Source organism: Xiphias gladius, chromosome 9 (genome assembly GCF_016859285.1).
Source record: "Xiphias gladius isolate SHS-SW01 ecotype Sanya breed wild chromosome 9, ASM1685928v1, whole genome shotgun sequence".
Lineage (NCBI taxonomy): Eukaryota > Metazoa > Chordata > Actinopteri > Istiophoriformes > Xiphiidae > Xiphias > Xiphias gladius.
This window is the reverse complement of record NC_053408.1, coordinates 1,993,123-2,019,972: the sequence shown is the minus strand read 5'-3', so window position 1 is coordinate 2,019,972 and position 26,850 is coordinate 1,993,123. Positions and strand designations below refer to the sequence as shown.

Here is a 26,850-nt window from a genome sequence, read left to right as displayed (position 1 = left end):
ACGAGGACTATGGATTTTGTCCCCCATCACTTACATCAGAAGCGCATTCGGAACGGCCGTTTTGAACAGAAGGAACGATAAGAGCAAGCGAAAACTGTTTCAACATTCATATGGAAACTCGTTTATGTTGTTTTAAGACAGACTTGAACAATTGTGAACCTGCTTTTAAGATCTGACATCGCTGAAATGTATCGCAAACAACAACAAAAACTCAAATTCTACTGGCCCCGGCATGGTTCGACAAAGTGTTTGTCGCATCATACGCCACATTCTCCCGCCGTGCCTTCCTGTCTGTGTGTGGCCATTCAGAACCAACACATTTGCCCTTAGACATAGCTGGAAGACAACTTCGTACAAAGACTGCTTTATCCTTGTGAGAACATTCGGAGCTCATGAATCTGGAAACGTAAGAACATTCACACACGTGAACGCACCAGTTGGCCGCTGTAACTGATGTTAAGACACTTTTGTAGCTGTATGGTGCCACACAAGCGGCAAACAATTTGCACCTTCCCCCCATCACACAAACACACACATATTGTCAGTTGGTGTCAATACGTGAGCTGCGCGGGGAAGCAATGAAAGTGTGTAATAATGCTACCTGACAGCCCATTAAACCAGAGAGAAATGAGGATGCAATTAGATTGTCATCCACGCTGAGAAAACAGATGGAAGAAGCCAAAGGAGAGGAGGTTTATTTTTGGAGGGAGCGGAGTCTTTTCAGGGTGAGCGCGTGGTTTCTGTGCAGACGTTCGACGTGATATCTAATGACTGAGAGATGATGATTATTGCGTCTGATCAACCGTGTCATCGCGTGTCTGTTCACTCAGGGTTGATTCCACCGCCGAGTTCAAAAGGCGAGCGGAAGATCGAGTTTCTATCGGGGAGAAACAAGTCAGTCACTTCATCTTATTAAGAAATCAAGGCTTTCATAACAAAAGTGAGACTTCACTCTGAATGGAGCTCCAGATTTACTTCAGGCGCTCACTGTTCAGTCTCAGAGGAAATTCACTCTGCGCTTAAAAGTACCAAGACACGTCGGATTTTTAAACTCGAGGTGCCAGAGAGAGCTCCAAGCGACAGTCTTTATGCAGACAGAGTAGATATAATGACTTGACTTTCATGAATCATGCCAACCAATTATAACCAAGACAAGCGATACGCTGGCTGTTTACATGTACACTTTTGCACGTGAGCAGAAAGCATTTTTTCCACAAACGTGGCGCTGAGCTCACAATTAAAAATACCCATTTTGTACAAAAACGTCCCGGCAGGATTCAAACCCACAATCCCCAGTGTTGCCAAACCCACATCGTAACCTGAGGAGCTGTCAGGATACTGTGAGCTACACAAGGGCGTGGGTGTGGTTTCAGGAGGGGGGGGCACAGTTAAATCAGAGGTTCTTCAATAGCAACAACCAAAAAAAGCCTACATCCTGCGTTTGCATGTATCCGTCTAATAACATCTTCCTGTGAAACTGGTTATGGTGCCAGCAATAGTAATAATAATCTAGATGTGATGTATGATTGATTGCTGCATCACTGCCAAGAATCAGCCTTGATCCTCGACGTCTCCTCGTGAGAACGAAGGCACACCTGCACCAGCACGCGGGGTTTATATCACCGTACGTGATTACAGCTGGGTTACGCTGTTCCTCTGTCATTCACTGGCCGTTTACTCGACCGCCGCGGTGCAGAAAAAGTTATAGATGTTGACAAATACGCAGGTAAACCGGTGTCCATGTATCTGCTTACGGCTTTATCCTAGTGTGTTATTCACAGGTGTGTAGAAAAGCGTGGGTGTTTATAAGGCAGGTGATAGGCAGGTTAAAGTAAACCCACTGTCCCACCTGCTGCGGATGTTGAGCCTGTATAAAGGGACAAAACAGAGTGTGGGACTGATGGATGCTTAAATTTAACCTCTGATCAAATTACCGGTTGTATTGTTTTCCTTTTTTTTTAACCACAGTGCACGTCCTCTCCTGTGCTTGTGTCTGCCTCCCTCTCTCCCTCTCTCTCTCTATCTCTCCTCACTCTCTCTCTCCCTCTCTCTCTCTCTCTCTCTCTCTCTCTCTCCCTCACTCTCTCTCTCCTCTCTCTCTCTCTCTCTCTCTCCCTCTCTCCTCTCTCTCTCTCTCTCTCTCTCTCCCTCTCTCTCTCTCTCTCTCCCTCTCCCTCTCTCTCTCTCTCTCTCTCTCTCTCTCTCTCTCTCTCTCTCTCTCTCTCTTGGTCTGAGAGCCTCGCAGTGACAGCTTGTTGCCGGTAGGAGGTGTGATGATCCATCAATGGACAACCGTGACCCTGCCGCAACAGGCTCGTGCCATTTCAGCTCAGCGTGTTTGTGTATGTGCTGTAAATCATGGACATTAAGATCGATTCACTATCAATATTCCGAGCTCTGTCAATTATAAAAGAGATGCAATAATACCATCACATGATCCAATATAGATACCATGGTCTAATTTAGTATTTAGTCTGTGCTCGTGTTTCTGGCTTTATTTCTTTTTGTAAAGCACTTTGTAATATTGTTAAGAAAGGTGCTATATAAATAAAGTTTAGGATTATTATCATTATTATTATTATGATGTCTTCCAGAAACCGTTAAACTCCAACCGAAAAACTGCCCTTTTTTGAGCTTTGTGACAACAACATTTTAAACTAACCTGATTAGTTTTCAAATAATTTATTCGACTGAGGACGTGGGAGAACCTGTCGCTCGGTTCATCTTAAAAATTCAAAATAAACCCAGTTTGGAAACGTGTGGTTTTCTCCGGACAGAAATCAAATCTTAGAGAATATAAATGAGCTGTATTATATACTATTGACATAATATAACATGTTTGGAAACGTATGTAACATGTAAATGTTGACAAACCACAGCCATCGATTTGTCGTCATTGAGAATTCCTGGTTGTGAACTTCGCACTATGTAAATCTTTTAAACGACTGATTAATTAGATGACGGCGCCACATACTGAGGATGAGGATGAGGATGATGATGATGATGAGAGGATTATTCATGAGGAAGATGAGGATGACTGTGACAGTAATCGAAACACTCACAACGATGAGTTGTGACTGTAGGAATTGGTGTCGGCGTATCGATCAGTATCGGTAAAGATGAGGATCGTCATGTTGTCGATGAGCCTTTATATTGACATGAATCGGTTTCGATTGCGTGAGTTTGTGTCGATGTATCGATCCCTATTGATGATGGTGGGGTCGATATTAGAAGGTGTGGAAAAGGATGGCATGTATTGACTGTAATGGTGCGGATGCAAACACTGGGTTTTAGGATGAGCTCGACCAGTCAACGACCCCGATGCGGGTGATGGGCAGAGAAGCGCAGGGGTGTCCCCGTGCGCCAGGCCTCCACTCGGCGTGTCAGTCCAGCACCGCGGAGTCCACCGAACGTGAGGCCGAGCCGAACCGCGGCTTGAACCGGTTCGTTGAGCGGCCTCGTCGGCTCAAACACATTTAATCAGCTGCGGAGTTCAAAAGAAGTCAGGCCCGGTTTTGACGATTCCGACTCGGACAGCTGCACCAAAGCGCAGCTGACGGATGGGCGGATGAGCCTGGTCCAGGCCGGGAAACTGAAACGCTGACTGAGCCGGAATGAACCGACTTCCCCGGTTTGGAGTCTCTGGTTAAGTGTGCGAGTGGGACTTTTAACCCCTAATAGGTCCCTGAGACCAGCGATGTCACCAATGGGCTTTCTGATCCAAAATACAACAACCTGCACGAAAACTAAAAAAAGTGAGAGCGGGAGTCCAGGCGTTTGCAAGGCCCCAGAGAGCTGAAGGTCGAGAAGGTTTTAAATGCATTGGTCCGTAACGGTCTCTCTCCTCCTTCTCCGTGCGTGTCGACCCCTCCCCGTCCTCGCTAATGCGAGCATCTGTGCCTAGACACTCAAAACATCAGGGTTTGGCTCGTTCTGCAAATGCGTCCCACTGCCCCCCCCCAGAAGAGGACTCCGTGGTTTTTAAATTCCCAACTCCCCGATGCTGCTTAAGTCAGCGGGGTGAGCTGAAAATGTCGGAAAGTTAAATAAATCACATTATTTTCCCATTTATTGACTTGAATATTGATCGTACAGGGGGAAAGATCACAACCTTTTTATCACATCTCAATATCTCGACTGATTAACGGCCACTTAGCTCACGCTTTTAGGCAGAGACCCTCCCGTTCTTTCGAGGGATCGGGTACCTAGGCAGATACAGGTGTCGCTCGTGGGACTCCGTACAAAGAGAACCAAGGTCTGCACGTGGCCGACGGATCCAGAGGAGCTGTCCGGTCCGGCGTGGTGCTGAAACGGTGGAGGCTCCATCGGCGGGCAGCACCGGCGGAGGTTCTGCGAAGCCTCGTCTCGACGCTTCAACAGAACTAGACTTGGCCAAACAATTAAAAGACATTTCTGAGTCACATTCATTCGCAAGAAATATCCTTTAATTGTAAGGTCAAGCGTAGTAACCTTCAGATCCGTCTCCGGCTCCCCGGGTCCGCCCGGAACAGCACCTGGAATGACATCACGGGAAAGGTCAGTGACGTCACGTGCGCGTATGCCGAGGATCGGCGGACCCTCGTCAGCCTCAGGCTTCGGGCTACAGACCACAAACACATCCGAGACCTCGTTAGCCCAGCTCACCGGAGTGTCAAGGACCCCGGCGGCAGCAGCGTCGGCGTGTGAGAACCGCTGCTGCGGCGGACTTGTTGAAAGCTCCCCCGGCTACATGCCGCCGTGTGCCGGGACACCAGCGTGCCCGAGACGCCCCGAGGTCCTACACCCCGTTTACCAGACCCCAGCTGTCACGACACGCTTTCCCCTCCTCGGCCGTGTTTGATTTTGACGCTTCGCTCCGTGTCCGGGTCTGGAAAAGCCTCCACGCAGCGCCGGGAAAGGTTTTACGCACGGGGCGACGCCGGAGCCTCTGCCCGCCTCGTATCCGGACGCTTGGGCGCAACATCGGAACTGAACACGTTACGCATGTCGACATGTCGGAAGTGTATTCACAGATCACCGTTCACGCGGAACCTGCTCGGGGACCGGGTCGCCTACCTCCTGCCCGCGCGCCGCGCGCCATCCACAGCCTCTCCAAGCAGCAGGGGGAAATACCGCGTACCGCCCATGTCACACCAGATCCGGCATCCATTCAGGATTCTGCAAGTCCAGACATCTACACAAGAACCAGCCCTGGTCGGAATTAAGCCGCTCAGGTTTTGTGTTATAAAAGCGCCACGTCTTCCTTTCCCACGAGAAAAGGGGAAAACCGGGCAGAACCACTACCGTCCCGAATTTACGCACGGGTAACGAAGTCACAAGCACGAGCAGAGTGATGCGCCGTATCTGCAACACCCCGAGCAAATCCAACGCATGCAACAGCTTGACTGCGACGCGGCGATGCAGCGGCGGCGGATCCTCTGGTCGCCGCTGAATTAGCCAACTTCAGTCGGAGGGGAGAGCGCGTTCAACGCACCGGCACAGCCGGTCTCCGAGCCATCCCGCAAAACCTACCGAGCCAGCGTCCGTCAGGGGCGCGACTACCTCTGCGGCTCGCCCCCTCGCCCCGTCTCCTCCGCGGTGCGCAAAGGCTCCCGTCCACCTCTCCATCCCTCCATCTCTCTCCTTCTCCATCCCTCGCCTCTCTTTTCTCCGGTCGGGCTCCAAGCGCCGTAGATAGAGGCTCTGCAGTCACGTGGTCCGGGGGAGAGGAGAGAGAAGGAGAGAGAGACAGGGAGAGAGAGGTAGAGAGAGAGAGCGCGTCCCTCCTCCTCCTCCTCCTCCTCCTCCGCAGTTTGCAGTGTGTTATGTCTCAGACTCGGAGGTAGAGAGTCAGAGCTGCTCGTCCGGCGGATCCCAACCTCTGAAACAAACCCCCGGTGTCCTCTCTCATCCTCGTCCGCTTCCCTCCTCAGTTTACCCGGGTTTGTTTCTCTCCGGAGCCCTGGAAGCTTCTGTTTCTCTCTTTTTCGACCCTTCTTTTTCCTCTCGACTCCGGCCAACAGTTTGGTCTTTGGGATTTGGTTTATTGTTACTACTGGTGGTGATTGCACTCAGCACTGTTCCCCGCTGTTGCCGCCGCTGCTGCTCCCGCTTTTACGCACCGACGCTTATTTTGGCTTTGCTCGTCGTTGGAGAAAAACGCAGAAATCCGCGAGGTGGATCCGTGGATGCGCCTTTTTGGCTCGAACCGGAGATGGAAATGCTGATATTGTTATTTCATTCCCTGTGGATATTGCAGTGCAACACAGTGAGCGCCGACTCCATCATTCACATTGGTAAGACACCAGCCGGGGCTTCTTTTTGGGTTTTGCTGTGCAGGGCTTTGGCTGTAAGGAGAGACGGGCTGGTGGCTGCATGCGGGGACGGCTTCAGACGCAGATGTGAGCAGAGGAGCGTTTGACTGATGGGTTTGTGAAATATGGATGGATCAGTGGTGTTCAAGTTTTGTTGTGGCAGATATTGAATGTCAGAGTTTCCGTGCATGCACTGAATGTCAAACATCCTCTCTGGCAAAGAAACAGGAACCGACCTCACAGTATCCGTGCCCGGATAATGTGTAGGAAGGAAGAGGACTATTGCATCCAGGCTCAGACGCACTCAGCGCAGCCTGGTACAAGTGCCCGCAAAGTGTTGCGCCGCGCCATCCCTCGAACCATCCATCCGTCCATCCATCCATCCATCCCTCCATCCACCCATCCATCCATCCACCCACCCGTCCGTCCGTCCAGCCCTGATTCCGAGGCAGAGAGCGCTCACTTCGATGAATATTCCCCATTCTAATGCAGAAAACCCGAGGCTGGCAGGAGAAACTGGCCCGACGTGGGTGTTTGGAAGGTTTTGCTTTATCCATCCATCCTCCCCTTCCCCCCCTCCTCCCTCTGGTACTCATCCTCCTCCCCCATCCCTCTCTCCCCTCGCCTCCCCTCATCTGTAAGCCTGAACTTTGAATTGGACGTGAGTGAAATGTTAATCAACTCTGCCAGGCGGAGAGATGACAGAGGGGACAAATGCCGACTGTTTGGGCTCGGAAACGACATCGCGACCAAAAGCCAGTTGGAGCAGAGGAAGCCACCGGCCCCTTCTGCTCGCGTCTTTCTTCTTCCATCATCTCATTTCCTGTGATATTAGTCAAGTCACTTTTTTAGTCAAAGCGGGAGTCGAGGGAGAATACAGCGGAGTCAGGAGGGATTGGGGGGGATTTCGGGAGTCGAGCAGACTCAATGAGACACCACTGACTGATCACACACTCGCAGCTGCGCGCACTTTTCATATAAACTCCCCAATTTGCCCTAATTCCAGTTAGAGTTTCCACTCCGTCCGGAGGTGATTGGACGCGGCAGGCGGCCGCCATCAGTTTGAAAAAGGAGGAAGTAAAAAAAAACAAACAAAAAACCAACCAGATACTCCAAGGGTTTGAAATTTTCACGTATCTACTGCAGCTCAGTCCATCAAACCCGGCCAGTGGCAGCACTGCGGTGGCCTGTAGGGTTTCGCCAGGAGAGGGGAAGAGGGAGGAGGAGGAGGAGGAGGAAGCGGATAGGGTGGGAGGGGGGAGGAAAGCGGGAGGAGGGGGGTGTCAGAGCCATTCAGCTACAAAGAATACACTTCCTTCTTCAAATGATTTTTCAAAAGACCCAGTGACAGATTGTCTCTAAAACCCTGACTCTCCACTATGGGAGGCTGTCGAGTCGATATGTGATATAACATAAAAAAATATATATATATAATATATATATCATGATTTATTTGCTACAACACTTCATACTGACAAACTATTGTTACATGAGACGTGTTCTAATTTCAGTCCCAACCGCGAATGTGCTGAATATTCATGATGCAAGTAGTTAATCTGGAAGAGTGGGAGTCTGTGTTTCTCTCCTTCCTTTATGGTGGCTGTCTACTTACAGGATTATCTCTATTTGTGGGTATACAGATGACATTCACTGGGAATAAAGCCTGCCATACACTGAGGAAGGATTCCGCTTTGCGAGTATATTTTGGCCACTTCAGAGTATATTTCTGGTGAATCTGAGAGTATGGATTGGATGCAGAGACCGGTGGATACTTTACTGTCCCTCGGGAGAAAATCTACATTCAGTCTGCACACGGAAACAACGGGGGACAGTGGCGCAGGATTATCGAGAACAAGGACCCTGAAATGCAACCAACGAGGAGGTGATGCCAAACAGTGAGGCCAGACATGAACATGCCTCCCGAGTGGTACCACTGAGGCACTGGGACAATTTATGGACAAGGAACATAAATGAAATTGGAATATCTGAGGTGATACTGCTACATTTTTAGAGGGGTTTCAGCGCCTTGGAGGAGAAAACCTACAGTAGATACAGTGGATACCTACTACATGCAGTATCAAGTCAGTGTTTCCAGCTGTGCTTGTAGCTTCAGACCAACCCTTTTGTAAGAGGTTGGAGGCCGTGGCTGTTCAACTGAAACACAAACATGAAATAAGTTTCACAACACGTGAGTGGGAACCAGGCCCGCGACACCTGGCTCTTGTTGCGTGTTTTTACCGGTCAGGCAGTGGGAACCCGCAGGTTCTTGCAGAACAAATCGCAGTTTGTAGTTCGGAGACACGCAAGCTCCCTCCAGTGATGCAGCAGCAGGAAACCTCACACAGTCAGCTGCAGGATGCTGACGTCTCTGCACATCCAACATGTATTTCCACTCTTCAGACAGGATTTTTCAGCCATCGAACGCTTTGGTTTTCTTCAGGCTGGACCTCCTCCCTGTATAGCACGTGCTCAGCGGCCCCTGCACAACCGTTTGCACTGCCATAAAGAAAGATCGTCTATGGTTTTATACTGTGACAATATTGAGTATAACTTTTCAGGGGCAATAATGCCCCATGTTAAAAAGGTTCCCTGTGGCACGACCCTCAAATGGTTTTGTAGAGAACCTTCACGGAACTACAAGCCACTCTTGAGTCAACAAGAAAAGCTTCAAACCAGCAGCATTTCTGAACTGTTTAAGAACTATATTGGAATCACTCTTCTATCTAACTTACACGAGACCACTGGGTTCTCTTGTTCATACACAGAACCGATACCTTCTCGAAAAGAAGTAGCCTATCGTTTTGTGTGTCAGTGTGATGCCATCAAGAGTTTTTGGTTGAATAAACCAGAGGTTCGCAGCCTCTTTGGCTTGTGACTCCTGAAATGGCACAAAGTCTGCTGAGGTTATGAGCAGTGAAACCAAAGAGTAACTTTCCTTCTCAGATTGTTTCACTCCACCAGTTTTACACATCAAAGACCCCCCAGGTTGAGAACCACTGGGATTTTTATTTATTTATTGATTTATTTCATTTGACCAAAAGTGAGTCGAGGAACCTAATCCATTGGCTTCATTGGGTGACCATGTACTGGGAAACTAGATAGATGAATGTTAATAATTACAATCTTTATTCTTCAAAATAAAATTCAAACCCCCCCCAAACAATGCAACTGAAAAAAACGTGTAGATGCAAAAAAGTGTCGCAAAAATAGATTCTGATTTAAAGCCTCCCCCTCCTCTCCGTTGTCCTAGCTGAGCCTTGGTTGGCTGGGCTGCGTTCAGAGCCTCCGCTGTTTCCCCGAACCAACTGACAGTCTGACTCTGACTGACTTGGCAGTGCCGCACAACTCCCAGATCAGATGTGACAGTGTTCCAACCTCAGCCCTAAAAAACCCCTGCCTGAGCATCTGTCTCGTCCAGCGGCGTGGCTTTATCATCTGTGACATATCCCGGTTTGTTTGTCCCTTCCTCTCCTCTGTTCCCTTTAAGGGATCAGTGGCAGGCAGTGGGTGTCGCAGGGTGGCGGGGGCTTTGAGCAGAGCTGATACGGACGAGAATGTGGAACTTGGACCTTCAGTCGACCTGATTCGTCCTCTGACCCACTTCTTGTATTCATGTGCATCAGTGGTGCAAAATCCTGCACTGTTGAGGTTCAAGAGTTCGCAGGTTTTCTTCTCATTTGATCACAACGGCAGCTGGTTTCTCTAATTAGCCCCCACCCCCACACACACACACACACTCCCCTTTGGTTGTATTTGTATAAATGGGTGAAAACAGCTGCTTCGGTGTTTGGTTGTGAGTGGAAAGACGGAATGTCAGTTTGCCTGATTGAAGGTCAGGGCCAGGAGCAGCAAACAGGAGGAAACAGAGCTCGAATCAATTTGGGCCTTCAATTAAATATCAGATATCAAGCTGTCAGTGAGGTCCACTCTGGGGCTAATGAGAAGAAGGAAGTAAAATCGTCATGAGAAGCAGACAAAGACCAGGTAGTCAGAAGTCAGCAGAAGCTCTTGAAGCCTGATGAATCAGTTTACAGACGTGTTGAGACGATATTGAACTGTTGTTTGTGGAAAACATGGCAGAAATTCTTCTCTGATGGACCTCAGCACACAGACATACGCTTGCCACATCTCACTCAACGGTAACAGACAAAAAGACTGAAGGGAATTCTGAATGCTGCGGCATACAACAATAGTGTTCTTCCAAGCTTTGTGGTTTAGGGAAGGCCCTTTCCTCTTCCAGCAGGACAATGCCTCCGTGCACAGTTTGGTGTGGCAGAACTTGACTGGCCCGCACAGAGCCCTGACCTCAACCCCATCCAAAACTGAAAAGAAGGGCATTAGTTTCAGCCGAGGTTCTTATTGGCTTTTCCTCGGTTTGGTTTTAGTTCAGAAAGTTGACACAGTGAGTTGTGTTAATTAATTTTACCTGCGTTTTACATCATCCAACACAATTTAGATTTGGTTTTGACAAAGAAGTTCTGCCGAGATTTCAGCGGGCACAGCTGAAGAAAACTAGGCCCCTTTTTTGGATTTTGCAGTTTTTTCCTATTGTTGCTCTGTTATTCTGCCTTGCTATGAGAAGGCAGCTGGACCGTTATCCCAACTGGGCCTTCGTCAAAACCACAAAAAGAGGCAGAACAGACGGAGAAGAAAACTGCAACAGGCGAAACCACATTGTCATCTCCTACGTTGCCGGATAAACATCCCCGTCAGCGACACTCAGGCAAAAACTCGTCCACCCTAAGGACAAAATACCCAGGCACAAGCAGAACAACATAGTTTATGCAGTCCAACGCAGCGAGGAGTGCACAGACCTGTACACTGGGGAAACTAAACAACCGCTACATAGGCGCACGGCACAGAACAGGAGAGCCAGTTCGTCAGGTCAGGACTCAGCAGTCCACCTGCACCTTAGGGACAAAGGACACTCTTTCCAGGACAGCGATGTACAGAGAAGACCGATGGTTTGAAAGAGGAGTGAAAGAAGCCATCTTTGTCAATCTGGTACAACTGTTACTAAACAGAGGAGGTGGTCTGAGACACTTAGCATAGCATAGCACTTAGAGAATTACATGACCTGGATGACTGAGAGTCTTCACAGACATGCTCCTGTTGTTATCCTACCTTGAAGCCACAGTATTCATTTTATGGCCACCAGAGGGCAGAGGAACACCGAAACCTCCTGACAGACTCACAGCCTCGACACATTATCACCTAACGAGGTTGTCATGGTTAGCTTGTTAGCAAATGATTGCTTTATTTTTTAGGACACAGGGCAACATTAGCATCCATTTGGAGTGTGGTTTGTGTCCACCTGATGAACTGAAGTCCAAAATTCACTCTCCTCTCCGCTGTTTAGATGTCCGAGCGGTCTGTCTCCTGTTGAGTGCCGGGCCAGTGGTGCACGGCGGGATATCAGAGCTTTTTTGCTGAAAATATCTCCCAGCCGCAGCCGTTAACAAGTTTAATGAGAGCACCGGTGGAGGGAATTCTCTGTGGGTTCTCCACTTTCGCATCACACATAGCCGTTTCAATTCAGTGTTGATGTAATTATTTTATCATGCAGCTTCAAAGAGATTTTCACATGGAAAGAAGTTCAGTCTGTTTTCAGTGGAGGCTTTTACTGCCCCCTGAAGGTCCATGGGATGTTCCAGCAGCATTTACACCTTGAAATAAAAGAAATTCTGTTAACAAACTCTGAATACGAACACACAAACTGTCATGTAAAAGACCACATGTAAAGATGTTGAGTGTGCAAGCTGTCAGGTCTTGGTGAATCAATCTACAAAAGTGTTGTCATGCTCCAGAAGCGTATATTGGTCAGACTCCGGTAATAGCTCTTCCTGTCGCTTGTGGACTTTTTTCCTGGACTGAGGGTCCTCTAAACGCCCCTCAGGCCAAGCGGATAACAAGTCACTTTTCATAAGGAGCCTGAGGAGGAGAGATTACCCCATCCCATGAGCCAGGCAGCTGACTAGGGATGATTTACGGCACCGGCGTAACGGCCGGCGGAATGAGAGCTCTGCTTATTCGTCGCATGGGTTTGGAAAGGCGAGCGCAGACGGCAGGAATCCAATCTGTTGAGGCTGGCAAAGCGAATGAACAGCTGCGGCCTTTTTCTCGCCCCACCGCTAAATAAGATAAACTAACCCAGTTAGGGAACAACGCAAAAGGCTTCCCGCACTGTCTCTGCAAACACTTAGCCAGACCATTTACCTCCGCCACCTGCACGCGCACGCGCGCACACAGATGCAGGCACGGAAATTCAGCAGCGAAGCCATCTTTCTAACCTAGAGCAGCAGCCTCATGCAGTGGATTTGATAAACACGGCGTGTCGCAGAGTGTTTGACCCTGTGAAGCCATTAAAACACTCCGTAAAGAAACATTAGCGTTCCTTCAAATCCACTGTGACAAACAGGTAGACAGGAAACTGTGTGGGCAGACAGAAGGGAACAGTCTTAGAAAGGAAACTATTCAGACTAATACCAGGTTTCTGAAAAACGCCGGAGTTACTGATATTTATACTGCGGCTGCCAAGACTGAGAGTTTTTTGCTGACACTGAATATCTTTAAATGTGATTTATTAACAGCTAAGAATGACAAGTGTGACTGATGTTCCTGTCTGAGTGGAGCCTCTTGAAAACTTGAGACCATCATGAGATACTAAAAGTTTGTTTCCCAGACTAGGACTAAGCCCGGTCCTGGGTTTAGAACACTTGAATGTAATTAGGTCCACTTAAACTGGTTTTGAGCTCAACCCTACCATCCCAAATGGCCGTCTGCTGTTTAAATACAGCTTACTAGTGAAAAAACTGGTGTGCCTTGCTTTCAGAGTGTCAGTAGTCCTGTTCAGTGCATCAATGGTGCTGCTGCTTGTGGCAAAATGGGCCATTATAATATGTCTCCATCAAGTTTGGTTGTGCTTCACTCTAGAAAAGAGCTCTTTAAATAGTCACTTATCGGCCATGATGCTTTTAATACGTTTTATTTATATAGCACTTTTCCAGATATTCACAAAAGACACTTTACGTGACTAATGACATAAGTTAAAGAAAAAGAAAAAGGTGAACGCAGACAGAAATTCTAAATTGTTGAACAGAGACAGAATTTAAGGCCCTGCCACCCCAGGTCTGGCGCTTGGTCTGCGATGGTGGGGACAGGAGGTTGGGGGATGAGGGTGACCTTTTGCACCTTGTGGTGGGGGAGAAGATGGGTGAGGTTGAGGGGGGGCCTGGTTATGGAGGGCTTTGTGAGGGAAGAGTAGGAGTTTGATTTGAATCCACTGTGGGACAGGGGAGCCAGCGGAGGAGTTTTAGGACGGGAGCGACGTGGTCACAGGAGCTGGTGTGAGTGAGCAGGTGAGCAGCAGAGATCTGGATATGCAGTGGAGGATTCTGTTCCTTTATTTTATTGATTCTTTATTCGGTGGATGCATTACAAAGAAAACCGTAGCAGTACTTAACACTGGGTGTGATAAAGCCATGGACCAGGCTTTCAGCACCAGAGAAGGAGAAGGACAGGCGTATTTTTCCCAGTGGAGGAAGTCCGTGTTTGAGATTTGTGGTGTTGGATTGACCTGCTGCAGCAGGTGTCTTGACGTTGACCCCTATAAGGTCAGAAAGTCACCAGTTTTCACGTTCCGTTGTTATTTATCGGTGTTGATGCTTTTGTTGGCCTGTAATAGGCCACTGCCGTTAAACCCTCTGTATTTCAACTTGCTTTAGCTTCATCACATTTTTGTATTTTTAGATAGAATTGATTGTCTCTGTGTTTGCAAACCTATCTGCCTCAAATTCCACAGAGAGAGGAGCCGAATACGCTGATGTGACCTCCTGTCACGTCCACATGTACAGACTCTGATTGGGCGACTGAAACTTAAGTCAAGACTCCAGCTGGAGCTTTTTAATTGTCATCATGTCTAATTACTGGTTTGTTTCATGTGAGATACTGAAGCTCTGTGGAAGGGTTAACACTGTTTACAAAGCGTGATCCTATTTGTGTTGTCTGACACTTTGCTCTTGGCTTAATTTAACATTTTCAGCTTCTCTCAAGCTAGACTGTGCATATTAGATGCTGCTGTACGCTGATGTTTAACAGTCTAACAGCTGCAGTGCCGGGGTGGATGTTAATATCCGCCATATTATCTCCAAAGTAGAATGAGTCTTGTGTGAAATTGTTGGTTACGTGTGCCAAAGTGGCCGGTAGTGGAGGTAATCTCAGCAGATGATGGCTGGCAGTCTGACAGAGGGCAGAGGAGCTCAGGTCTGAGAACAGAGTTCAGCTTGGGCCGGATTCCTGTGGTTTGTTTCTGCCTGCCGCTCCGCACAGCTGATGACGCCTCACGGTTCGGAAACTCAGTTTCTGTTCTTATTGAAGGAATACACAAAGAGTGAATGAGGCAGCTGCTGCGGTGTGTTGTGGTTTTATTCCCAGCAGGTCAGAGAGCTGAACCGCTACTTGTTCGGCTGTTTAATCATGGCAAGAGCTCGGCTGTGCTCACCACTGGCCTGATGTTTCCTTTGGACAAGGCGGAAATGTCATCCAAAATCCTGCATGTCGTAAATTCTGTTCTTGTACTTTTTGTTTTGCAGCATTTTAAGAACCCGCATTATTCATTTCACTTTTTAAATCTCCTGTGGCTCAGGATCAAAATCGTTTAGGCTGGTTAAACGGAGCGAATGTTAAAGCGAATTCCTCCCAATTCCCGACCCTGATTGGCCGACAACAGCAGCTTCTTTAATGCACCATTAACTCAAGCAAACCTGTCCCGTAAATTAGCATTTTTTTGGAAAGACTGATAACCGGTGTCTGGAAATGGACAAACCATCATTCTAGCAATGTGTCCTGTTTTGTAAAATATTGCACCAGCAGACTACAAACTTCAGTATCGCTCCCGTGCATTTTTAACAATCGACAGAAGGTGAACGTGACAAGTCCCTGTTTGTTTCCCTTTTCCTACCAATAGTCGACATGCCCTTTATTTAACCCCAACCACAACTAATCGCTCTCAATGACTGAGCAGAGATGTGGCTCCTGCTGCCCACACACGAACACGGTGTTGGCACGAGCGTTACCGTCAGAGGAGGAGTGAGGAAGAGTCAGGTAATAATGTCGGCGATGTACACCTGAACGAATGCGATTGGACGTTACCAGCTACACAGCTGTGAACCAGCCAGTCGTTGTAAAGCATACTGCTTCATATGTGCAGTTGTGGGAGGCAGTTACGGCCAACGCACGTTACTGTTTCCTTTGGAGGTCTGGTTGGGATTGTTCTTGCCGGGGTCTTCCATTTGCCCGTTCTGGATTTAGTGGTCAGTCTTCAGATTGACGTCCAAGTTCCAGTCCTATCACTGACTACTTTGCTATTGACATGCTTTGGATTTTTGCTGGATATCTATACAGTGTGACTTTATCGTTTAGCTTAGCTTCACCGTGATTTAAGTCCCGCAGACAAACACGACACAGTTCAGCTGTTAACATCTGTTCATCTGAGACGAGGGGAAAGGTGTTTGAAGCCGGAAATCCAATCAGAATTAAGAACAATGAGGCTGTACTGCGCTCGGATGACTGACACTCTTCATAACTGTAATGCCTGGTAGGATGTCTTGGTGGTCTAGTGGTCTAAGAGATGTCAGACAGTGACCCCTGTTATATATCTACACTTGATCTCAAAAACAATAACAGAAAGATACAGTGTTTGGTGCCAAATTGTTAATGAGAAATTGCACGTGAATGCAGCTACACAATCACCAAATTAGGGAAATACAAAGCAATAATTATAATTTTCATCATTTTCATGAAACATCTCATTATACACACAGACAACTGAGTTTTAAAAGCGTAAAGATGGTTTCCATAGCAAGAATGATTTCTTTCCAACTTTACCCAGAACCAGAGCTTCTTCATGTGAAAACAGGTTATTTCAGAGTCCATTTCAGAGTTTTCAGTCATTAGTATTCTTGTCTAGGCAGCGACTAATCCAGGTCATCACCTCTCGCTGGGAGGGAGACTTTTTCATTGTCCTTGTAAAGTAAAATGTAAAAGGCAAGGATCATTTGTATTCTCGCGTGCTATACTACTCCGGCGCTCTGCTACTACTACTGTTTTAATTCCCTCGTGGTTTTAGCTACCGGTGATTCGCAACACGCGCAGCTTAAAAGGTAAATGACGGCTCTTGTATCACCGGTGATTAGGTCCTGGATGGGAATGGATTTGCTGGGTGATGAAAGGAAGGAAGCCAGTAGGTATAATTGCATTGACCGTGTGCAGAAATTGGCCCTTTCTGGCCCAGTGGTGAGGGTCAGTGATAGAGGGTCAGATTTGCCCTTCAAATTTCCTCACAGAAATATCATAAGAGCAAAGCCCTTCTGCGTCAGCCCGTAGAAAGGGACTTTTCACTTGTGAGTTTTCCTCAACATTTTGTGTGATTCTGTCGTAAAGACGACCGACTCTCTCTTTATTTGCTTTTCCCCTCCATAGGGCTAAGTGAGGTCGATTGTCCGTCTTCCCAACGGCGCAGCAAATTTGTCTGTCGTGGTAGCCTGTCAGAAAAGGCAATTTGTCTGTGATTACGTTTTGGGCTCTCTTTGAAATTCCCGAGACTGGAATCCCAGCGGAGAACCAGCAGGGTCGTCGCTGTCCTTGGTGCTGAAAAGGGGGGCAGCTCTGTTGAAGTGTTTCCACCAAGAGGCTTGTCTCTGTCTGGGGTGCTGGGGGAAAAAAGGGCGGTTAAAACCACGGTGTTTGGTAACAACTGGATGGATTAGGATTTAAGGTTGATTGGTCTCCCATTACATAGTTAAGCAGTTTAAAAAAAAAAAAAAAAGCATAAAATACTGAGTGATGCCTTGGTACAGATGAAGCCACCCGAAAGCATTCAAAGTGGTTTTAATTAGCTCCACCTCAACCTGCTACAGCATTAAAACGCTCCTTACCCATTACGTGCCGTATACGATGACATGCAAGGCTCCGAAAGGGTCCGTTATGTTTCACTCTGGAGACTTAAAGTCAAATCTTCGAACAGCGCTTCTGTACTTTTACACAAATAATACTTTGAATGCAGGAATTTTACTTGAAATGGAATTTTACTGCTTTTTACTCAAGTAGAGGATATTGACACTTCTTCTACCACTGATACCTACATTCATCCAAACACCAACACGTCTTGTTGTGCCTAGGTCAGTGTCTTTCGTCCACATGTCTGGGATGTAGAAGAAGCGAGCGAAATTTCATTTGTGCTCCTGACAGCATTGAAAACTACATTTAACGAATTCAGCAGTAACGGTTTCCCCCAGAAAGTAGTTCAAATTAAAGTTGAGAAACCACAAGGTTCAGCTGTGGGTTTAAAACGGACACAAAGAAAAAGACAAGAATTTCAGGATTTTGCATAAATACACTCCAATGAAGAGGGAGGGAGGGATATTCTCTTTCAAATAAGATCCATCAAATCCCCTGACATTTAGGAGAAAACATTGTTTGTTTTCGCAGAAATAAAATGTTGGGATATTTTTATATTTTCAATTGGCAGCGGGTGCTTATAATAAAATCTGAGAATACTGTCGCCCAGTGAGACTCGCGGCCTCCATAAAGCTTTTCTGAGATTAGCAGGTCCAGCAAGGAGCCAGGGTGTATGGTCCCAGATCACAGAGGCTGCTAAATCCCCAAGTACACCAGCTGCCTGTTCCCTGATTTTCCAGCCAGCTTGAGTTTTGGGACATAAAGCCCCGGACTGCTGGTTGATTACCTGCCAGAGAGAGGAGGAGGCCGGATAAACTTATCAGCTACAATACATCGTTTTTTGCATCATTGGCAAAAAATTTGCACACGTTCATTTTCCAACTTTAACAGGATTTCCACAATTGGGTGGCGTTTATTAGCTATTCAGCTTAATTGCAAATTCAATAATCTGAGTTTAAGGATTTAAGCATGTGTATGCATAAAGAAATTATGCAATTTTGTGATAAAATGTCAAGTAGTGCATCTTGGCTCTACTTTTTATGCACAGATTGCTTTCTAACGTTGTATGTGTTCCTTTAATAGAGCCACATCTAATGTATAGTGCTGTGACCTGGCTGGAAAGCCAAGAGAGCATCGTTGTCCTCTGGCAAGTGGTCAACATCCTGCTACAAGTCCCCATGAAAAATTCCTTTGAGAGCTGGACGTATATAATATCTTGTACCTATGTTAAAATATCTTTTTCCTGATTCATTAAAGGGAGCAGAAGCTGAATTGTTTGTTTTCACATGCTGGTACATCGAGACGTTATCGACGGGACGGAGACGAAAGGTTGAGATGTCATACAAATTAAATGCAAATAAAATTTTGCATGGTCTTGAAATGCATTTAGATACTCAATAGGTGGATAGTCTTAAATTAGTTTTCACAATCTGTACCTTTTCGTGTCTCACAAGAAAAACCACTATCTCAGAGGGGACGAAACTCCTGCCAACATGTACCCCCCTGCGTCTGCGGCCAGAGGGAAGCACTGTCAGGTGTGGGGTCACTTGCTAAAGCGAGCTCTATGCCTGCGACGGCGCTGCTGTTGGGGTCTCAGAGGCTAAGGATTTTGTAGGTACGGCTGGACAGGAGGTTTCTTACGTTGGGGAAGTTTAACCAGTAACGTGAAAATAATGTGATCCAGCTGCTCATCGATGAAAGTAAACGGTGGAAAAAAAATGCATCTAAACTTCGAACCTAATGTTTCATACACTTCGGTGCGGTGTGGTGAATTTCGTAAGGCGTAAAGACAGATCCAACGAGGTAGTCGCACACCTGAGGAAGAGTAGCAGCGGAGAAAGAAGAGTGAAATCATGGAGCCCCAGAGGTGAGAACAGGCTCTAAGGAGAAAGTGTAAAGGAATAAGTAAAGGAAAACGGGTGAAATGAATCCTGCTGGTCCCTACTAACAATGTCTTCAAAATATGCATGAATTTCTCATTTACCGCTTGTGGTCTTTATCACGGCGTCCATCTTGTCCAGGTTTTGAAATATCTGTCTCTTAGATTTCTTCCTTCAGCCCAACACAATGGAGGTGAATACACTCGACATTTAGTTTGTGCAGCTCACGGAACTAGAAATGTATAAAAATACAAAAAGATCTTTTACTAGGAACAGTGTCCTTGCCACTCTGGATAATCCACAGAGCACGTTATCTTACTTTTTCACTGGAACTGTTCCCCATGTATGTGAGGTGTGAGCCGAACCCGGAGGAATGAAACCACAACTACCTGCATGGAGACGTACTCCTGGATTGACTTGCCCTTTCATTTTCCCAGTTTTCTGAAGACAGGCAGCAGGAGAGAGATTCTGAGGAGCATGAAGTTTGCGCCGGCTCGATCCCGGGCCCGGAGTCAGCCTCCTCCACCCTTGGCTTTCATTATTAATTAAACCCGTTGCGGTTGGAGGCTCCCAGTCTGCTGCCACAAGGAGAAACAGAGATCGGTTCCCTCACCGTGTCTCTGACAGGTGCAACAAGATTCAATCCTAAACGGGGACACTCGACTGACTGCAATTCCAGGACTGGATGACTGGTTGATCAAGCTCAGAAGCTAGACAGCGCCCCCTTGCTGCCCCGCTAGGAAGGCCGTGAAATCCTCCGCGAGGTTGGTGCCGCTGAGCAGCGGTGTACTGGGCAAATCCCAGTGGGTAGAGTTTTTAGCGCCCCCCCCTGTGTGCCTGTCATTCGGGGTGCGCATTGGAGCGTGCCGTGTGCGTGTTCAGGGACTGGGCTCAGTGGTTAATGCCGGTTAACATTCTAGACTGATGCAAAAGGGGCCAACGCTCAACGAGCGCCCCCACCCCGAAACCGTCCATTTGTCTGCCTCTCCGTCCTCTCCGTCCCACCGACTGTCCCTCCGTCCATATCCCTTCATCCGCCCATCAGTGCACACATTTAAGATTTCCCGGTTGTACTCAAATCTGGCAGAAAGCCGCTACAAATGCTGCAGAAAACATTCAAGGACATTTTCATCCGAGTTTAACGTCTGCTTTGCTCCTCAGCACCGATTCCCCCTTTAGCCAGCGCAGGAAAATTAAACACATGCATCTTTTCAACCGTGGGTCTCGCGAGCATTCTTTACTAAAAGCCAGAAACATTTCTCTTTGTCCAGATCCCCAAATATTTCTCAGTTGCAGGAGCTCTCTTCTCGCCACACAGAAGGGGATGTCGAGAAAACAATCTCACAAGGTCCATTTAGCATCTGTTCTGCAACTTTCAATCGTATCACATGGCCTTCACCGGCAGGCGAAATGTAGGAGGAGCAGCAGGAGGCAACGTGCTTATCATCACCGGATTTGTGTAGAATAAACAGACGAAAAACTGGGTATTTAGCATAAGTCGTTCCTCGGACCCTGCCAACCCCCCTAGGTTCTGACAATTTAATTAAATTCAAAAATGAAGTCACTGGGGAATATGCCCTGTTTAAACAGCCTTTTAGATTTTTATACCACTACATTTGACAAGGTCCCCAAATAAAGAGGCCGTAGGACTCTTATCATGTCAGGTGATAATATCATCTGCTGTGTATTCCCAAACATGTCAAACAGGACATTGTGGAGTCTGCAATTAATCAGTTTGTCACAAACCAACTGGACGACAGTGAATCGGAGGCTTTCGGTGCCCAGTTTGTCCAGAGATCCACACAGGATGAAGAAACCTGGAGAAAATGGCTTTTCAGTCCGATCATCAGGCTAAAACTCTCCCGTACTCTCCATCTGATTATCTCTGATACATGTTACTGTAACTCCGTATGATTATAACTTACTTTGTTGAACAGTTTGTCTCTCAATATTATAAGTTCAATTATTTATGAAATTTGGCTGATGAAAGAGCATAGTGGAGTCTGAACTTAGTACTTATTGTAGCACTAAGTATCAGCATCGCATCCTTTGGTCATATTATTATCTTTTAACTTATTTCATATATTATTATATCGTATCTTTGTTTCGTTTTCGTTTGATTATTTTAGTCTTTTATTCGGGTTGTTAGATTAAGCACTTTGTACGTAAAGTACAAAATGTTAATATTCAATTTTTTTGAGGGCAGCTGATTGGTTAGGGCAGAGCTGTTCACCTGATCGAAACATTTGGAAAAAAAAAAACACGAGAGAAAACAAACAAACATTTGCTTGTGGAGTTTCTGCTGCTGCGGTGAGACAGTGTCAGTCAGTCAGTCAGTCAGTCAGTCAGTCAGTCAGTCAGACAGACAGACAGACAGACAGACAGACAGACAGGGCGAACCTGAGGAAACCGGCTGCAGCAAAAACACAACAGTGTCATGTGAAGGTGTCAGCTAACACAACGACGCTAGCAACGCCCCTAGTCAAGGGACGGACGTCTACAAATATCCGTAGAGGGTCGGTGTCTGTACGTGTCATGAACATTAAACTGAGCGCTCCAGCTCACTGTTTTGCAGATGGATACGTTTGGATGCTGTCCATATGTCTGTAATTAACACCAGCCGCCCATTAACTAACGGCTAACTTGATTAAAAACTGTGCCTCTCCGTTGTGGTCGCCAGCTGTTGTTGGAAACTTCAAGATCCCGTTAACAGCAAGCATTTATTTCTTCTTGAAACTTACAGTAAACTGCCCTAAAACTAAATCCATATTATGTACTGTAGCACGTAGGAAGCTGCATGTAGGAGGGAATCTGACATTGTCACATGATGTGAAATGGGCGATTCAGCCACATGTGAACCGGCCCCACGGACCACAGCAGTTATAGTCTGTTACGTCTGCCGCGAGAGGTTGCTCAAAAACCTCGGGGTGAAATATTCCTGGAATGCATCTGAGAGTCTAAATGTATGAACGTCCGTGGTTACGACCTCGCTCACCGTTTTTAACATTTTACAACGGCTGTCACATATCGGACTCTGTCAACACCAAGTGGAGAAGGCCTTTAGAGAACCCGAGTAAACACGTTAATTTGAGTTACTAAAGAGTCACTTCGGGAAGCGATCAAGATCCAATGTCGCGGCCCATGTTCTAGAACTAACCCGCGGCTTTCGTGTGACGTTAGGAACTTGTGTAATCCTCTTCCCTGTGTGGTTTCACATGGGCTAACTTTGATGTCAGTGCTCTGCGTAGTTACGTGGGCTCACCGCTGAGAGTTGAAGGAGGCCTCGGACATGATGGTGATGCTGCCGTGGAGGTCTGACGTGTGATTACCGGTCTTCTTGGCCTTCGTCTGGCAGAGCCAAGCACCGGAACCGCCAGGATTTCCGAGCTGGTTTCCCTGAATATATGTTCTAGTCTCCACGGTCTTTTCCCGCGTGAACAGATGCAGTACATATTCTTTTTTCCAAATGTGCATTTGTGCGTTTTGAAGTGCAAGTTGAACGTAATCGTTACCATGGTTGCTGAGTGTTAATTTTACCACTTCTCCATGACTGAACCACTTAATCGGCAGCCTTACACTTACATACAGTGTGTGGTATTTTCTTTTTTTTTTACTGTGTTATGTAACTGAGCTTCTGTGGGAAGATGTCTGCTTTGAAACATAATTCTTCTGTATTACTTTAGCTTTGGAGAATAATGGAGAGTTTTTATGTCTTTGCTTTTCATTTGATTCCTTCATTTGTAACCAAAGTGTGACGTGTTGTACTTTTGCATTTGTTAATGTCATGCATGGATGCAACATAATAATGTATGGACTGATAAGGCAGAAAGAAAATTATTTTGAGCCGCTCCTTGCTTACTCACAGTTTGCCACGGTTGCAGTAATGATGTCAACTGGATTTAAAATGGAAACGGTCTTGCATTATTCACACAATTAATTCTGTGTGAAAGTAATCTGAGTGCAGCAGTATTTCTGTTTCGGCTCGGGTGGTCTGCCTTGACTTTAAGCTGTGGTGAGAAACCTTACGGTCAACCGCCAGAGTTGATGGTTCAAATCCGCAAAGCAAACCAAAAGGTAAACCAAGGAACCACAGATTCAGTTTCCCGTGTAACTCGGTGGCAACTGTCTGCTACTGCGAGGTTAGTGGTTGACCTCCCATTGAGACTGGGATCCAGTCCTGCTGCTACGTAAGCCAGGTTTGGACAAGAGTGTCCGGCCGTCCTACTAATCCATATGTCCTCGCTGTCTCTACCTGTCCAGGTGCCATTTTCGAGGAGAATGCGGTGCGGGATGACGAAGTGTTCCAGCTCGCCGTGTCCGACCTCAGTCTGAGTGACGACGTCCTGCAGAGTGAAAAGATCACACACTCTATTAAACTCATCGAGCCCAACAACCCTTTCCAGGCGGTGCAGGAAGGTAAGGACGCTGTGTGAAGCATGTTTACATTGTGTGACTGAGTGTGTGAGAGATGCTCTCCGTTTTGACTGCGGTGCCTTGTGCAGATTGGGGGACGGTTCTTGCTGCGCTGTGTGTGTGTGCGCGTGCGTGTGTCTGTCCTACCGGCCTGCTTCGGATTGTTAATATTTAGATTTTGCTGGTTCTGTCTCCTGGTGAAGTATCCTCACAGCTAATGACCCAGGTATCAACCTCCTAAATGCTGTTTAAAATCACGGCGGCGGTTTCTAGTCTCAGAGGACGCTGTTGGTCTTTGATGCTCCACCGCAGAGCCTCTCCTCTGCCTTCTCTTTCCTCTCTTTTATTGTTTCCTCTGAGACTGATTCTCTCCATCTCAGTCTCTCTATCACCCCCCCCCGTTCCTCCATACTTGCCGGGCCCAGGTTTCTTCTGTGCAGCGGAAGCTAAGGGGGAAGCACTGAGTCGAGCCGCATTAAATCCAGCCGTAATTTTCCATATAATTGCCAACAAAGAGGCTTGCAGGCCTCTTAGCTTTGAAAAGAGCTAATCTGATGCAGAATGGCTTTGCTGAGTGTTTATGTTCAGACTGGAGGCTCCAGAAAAGGCAGTGATGATGAAGATTATACCGGATGATGCTGATAAAAATGAGTGTTGTTTTGCGGCAGATAACGAAGATTGACGGTGGTGTTGGGAGGATTGCGGTGACGATAATGGAAAAAACTGATCATGATGCTGATGCTGGTGACGACGGGAGTGTTGAGGATGAGGACGGTAATGTTTAGAATGAAAATAATAAGCTTATTAATGCCAGTCCTGATGAAGATGATGCTGGTAGAGACTTGAATGCGGTGACGACGATGATGAAAACGGCCAGGATGAAGGTGTGCTTTTGATTGTGGCAGTAATTGTTGATTGATGATTATGTTGATGGAGATGCTGCTGTTTTATGACAATTTTGCTGTCGATTTAGATGATGATGATGATGATGATGATGATGATGATGATGCAATCAATACCGCTAATGATGTTGAAAAACAACCTGGTAAAATGATGAGATCCTCGCAACTGATCGTGAGCTCAAATCCTTTCTTGAGCCGATGCAACTTTAAACTTTAAACTTAAATGATCTTTCGACACACGCAGCCCATATGTCACAGCAGTAATGCGGGTCGGTTGTTTTAAGATTGTTTCTGCGGAGCTCTTCGGGGAAACAGTGACATCTACCTGACAGCAGCGCTGCTACTGCCCTGTCGTTGATCGGGCTGTTAACATTTGGCAACCGGAACGAATCTCTTCCACATCTGGAAACTAGAGCAATTCAGAGACACAGCTCGGAGCACAGTGACAGGGATAACACACCTCAGTTTCCCTGAAAGTGTTTTTCCTTTAAGGGGAAAAGGTAAGTGCCTCAGACAGTGCCACCATGTTTCAGTCAGCTTTCATTACGACGCAGGCAATGTGAGGGCGTCTCGGCCCCGACGCGATGTGTTTTCTGTCTTCACTTTTCCTCTCACGTTGTTGCCCAGAGACGGGCTGTAACATCAGCTGACCTTCAGCGAGTTTGCATTCATTACAAGGAGACCAGGGGTCAGAGGCTGCAGCGTCCTGACAGCGGTCGAGACAAATAGTAGTCTTACCAAAGACTCTTTTTTTAATCGTGTGCGACGCCGGCGGAGATAAATTGAGATGTTGTCGTGTGTGGGAAGCCAGAGTGACTAATTTAATTTGAAGAACTTTAAAAGGCAACACAGCTTTGACATTTACTGACCGTCAGTCAGTGAGATGAGTCATTGAGGCGATGCTATAACATTGTTTATGAAAAAAAGTCCGTCATATAATCGCATTCGATCTTCATGATCTCCAATGTAACATTCCACCCTCCTGACAATATTTTACAAGGCGTCGAGCAGAACGCCACAGACGCACTTCGGAGGCCTCACCTTCCTTTTAAAGCAACACACTTCCGTTGTTCACTGAACAGCGTGAAATACACAGGTGACCACTTCCGTGGCGAACGGCAGGCACTTTTTCAGAATTCACACTGGCTAATCTCTTGTTGAATATCGTGGCGTTCACTGTCATTTTCCATATTTCCCAGTTTTCAAAGCAAACCATTGGTTAGCTCTTAATCTCTATTAGTAAAGTCGAGACAAACTGGACGAAAGGAAAAGGTTGGGTTTATCCAACTGTCATCTCAAACAAAGTCTCGTGACAACACGTCTAACGGAGTTCACCTCCGGTGTGGGCGCAGTAAGCTGAGTTGATGTGACCGTGAAGCTGCTTTCGGGTGCATGAGTCAACGGGTGCAGCAGATATTGCTCTGTTCTAAACGGAGCCGAAGCATTGATACATGTGATAATGTGGATTGTCATGACTGACCTCCACTTTCACGATACAAATTATCTGAAAAAGATCACACGTGTCCTACTCAGGACCTTAGCGCCAGCCTGATGTTCATGCTAATGGCCGCATTCTTAATTATTAGGTGAGTGAAAGTGGAGTTCATTCATGTGAAGATTTACTGTACAACTTTCAGGACATGAATAGAACACACAACACACAGACACACGCACGCACACACACACACACACACGCACACACAGACAGACACACACACAGACAGACACGCACTGGCGTCAGCAGCACAGCAGAGGTCATTAACATTAATGGAGGAATTTGTGTTTCTTGAATTTGAATTATGATGACGTGCAGATGCATATGCATGTGTGTTTTGCATCCCTCTTGCTCTTTAAAAGGTCATGGAGTTTGGAGTTTGGTTACATGTGGACCCCCCCCCCCACACACACACACACACACACCTGTTCACTGTCTGGGTCTGATCCATGTTAACTAGGTGTAAAGCCTTCTGCTCTTTGCCACAGACGACACAAACAACGTCCGCTAATTCCATTTCCTGTACCTGCTTTTCTGTTCCTCGACTCCATCGGGGACGAGACGCACACGGTCTCGCTTTTCACTGCAGTGAGAGAGGTTTCGAGATGCTCATTTAAACAAATGCGTGTAACTACACCCCGGACTGTGAAGAGCTCCTCCCATATTAACTGTATGTGGTGAGGCAGCGGAGTGCAGCTCGATATAGCAGCTGTTGTCACTCACTTGTTGGCCGAGGAGCAACACCACAGACGTTCTGTTGAATTTTTTATCTTTTTATTTTATTGCTGTAAATCTCTCATTGCGACTGTTGCTCCTCTGCGGATTCAGTCTGTACAGAGTTTTTCCCAGGATGTTGTTCAGCTGACTCGGGGAGCCGCTCTCATCCGGACATCGCGTACTGTTTTCTGACC

The 26,850-nt window shown here is 46.9% G+C and overlaps 1 protein-coding gene across 1 annotated transcript in view; it reads left to right on the top strand.

The window, feature by feature from the left end:
• The first annotated feature begins 6,193 nt into the window (after positions 1 to 6,193).
• The window catches only part of grid1b (glutamate receptor, ionotropic, delta 1b), a 490,341-nt gene continuing 469,684 nt past the window's right edge, over positions 6,194 to 26,850 (top strand). Inside the window, exons 1-2 of the mRNA XM_040135538.1 lie at positions 6,194 to 6,275; positions 23,390 to 23,545. Of these exons, the coding sequence (XP_039991472.1) occupies positions 6,194 to 6,275; positions 23,390 to 23,545 (238 nt within the window). The remainder of the gene's footprint in view (positions 6,276 to 23,389; positions 23,546 to 26,850) is intronic.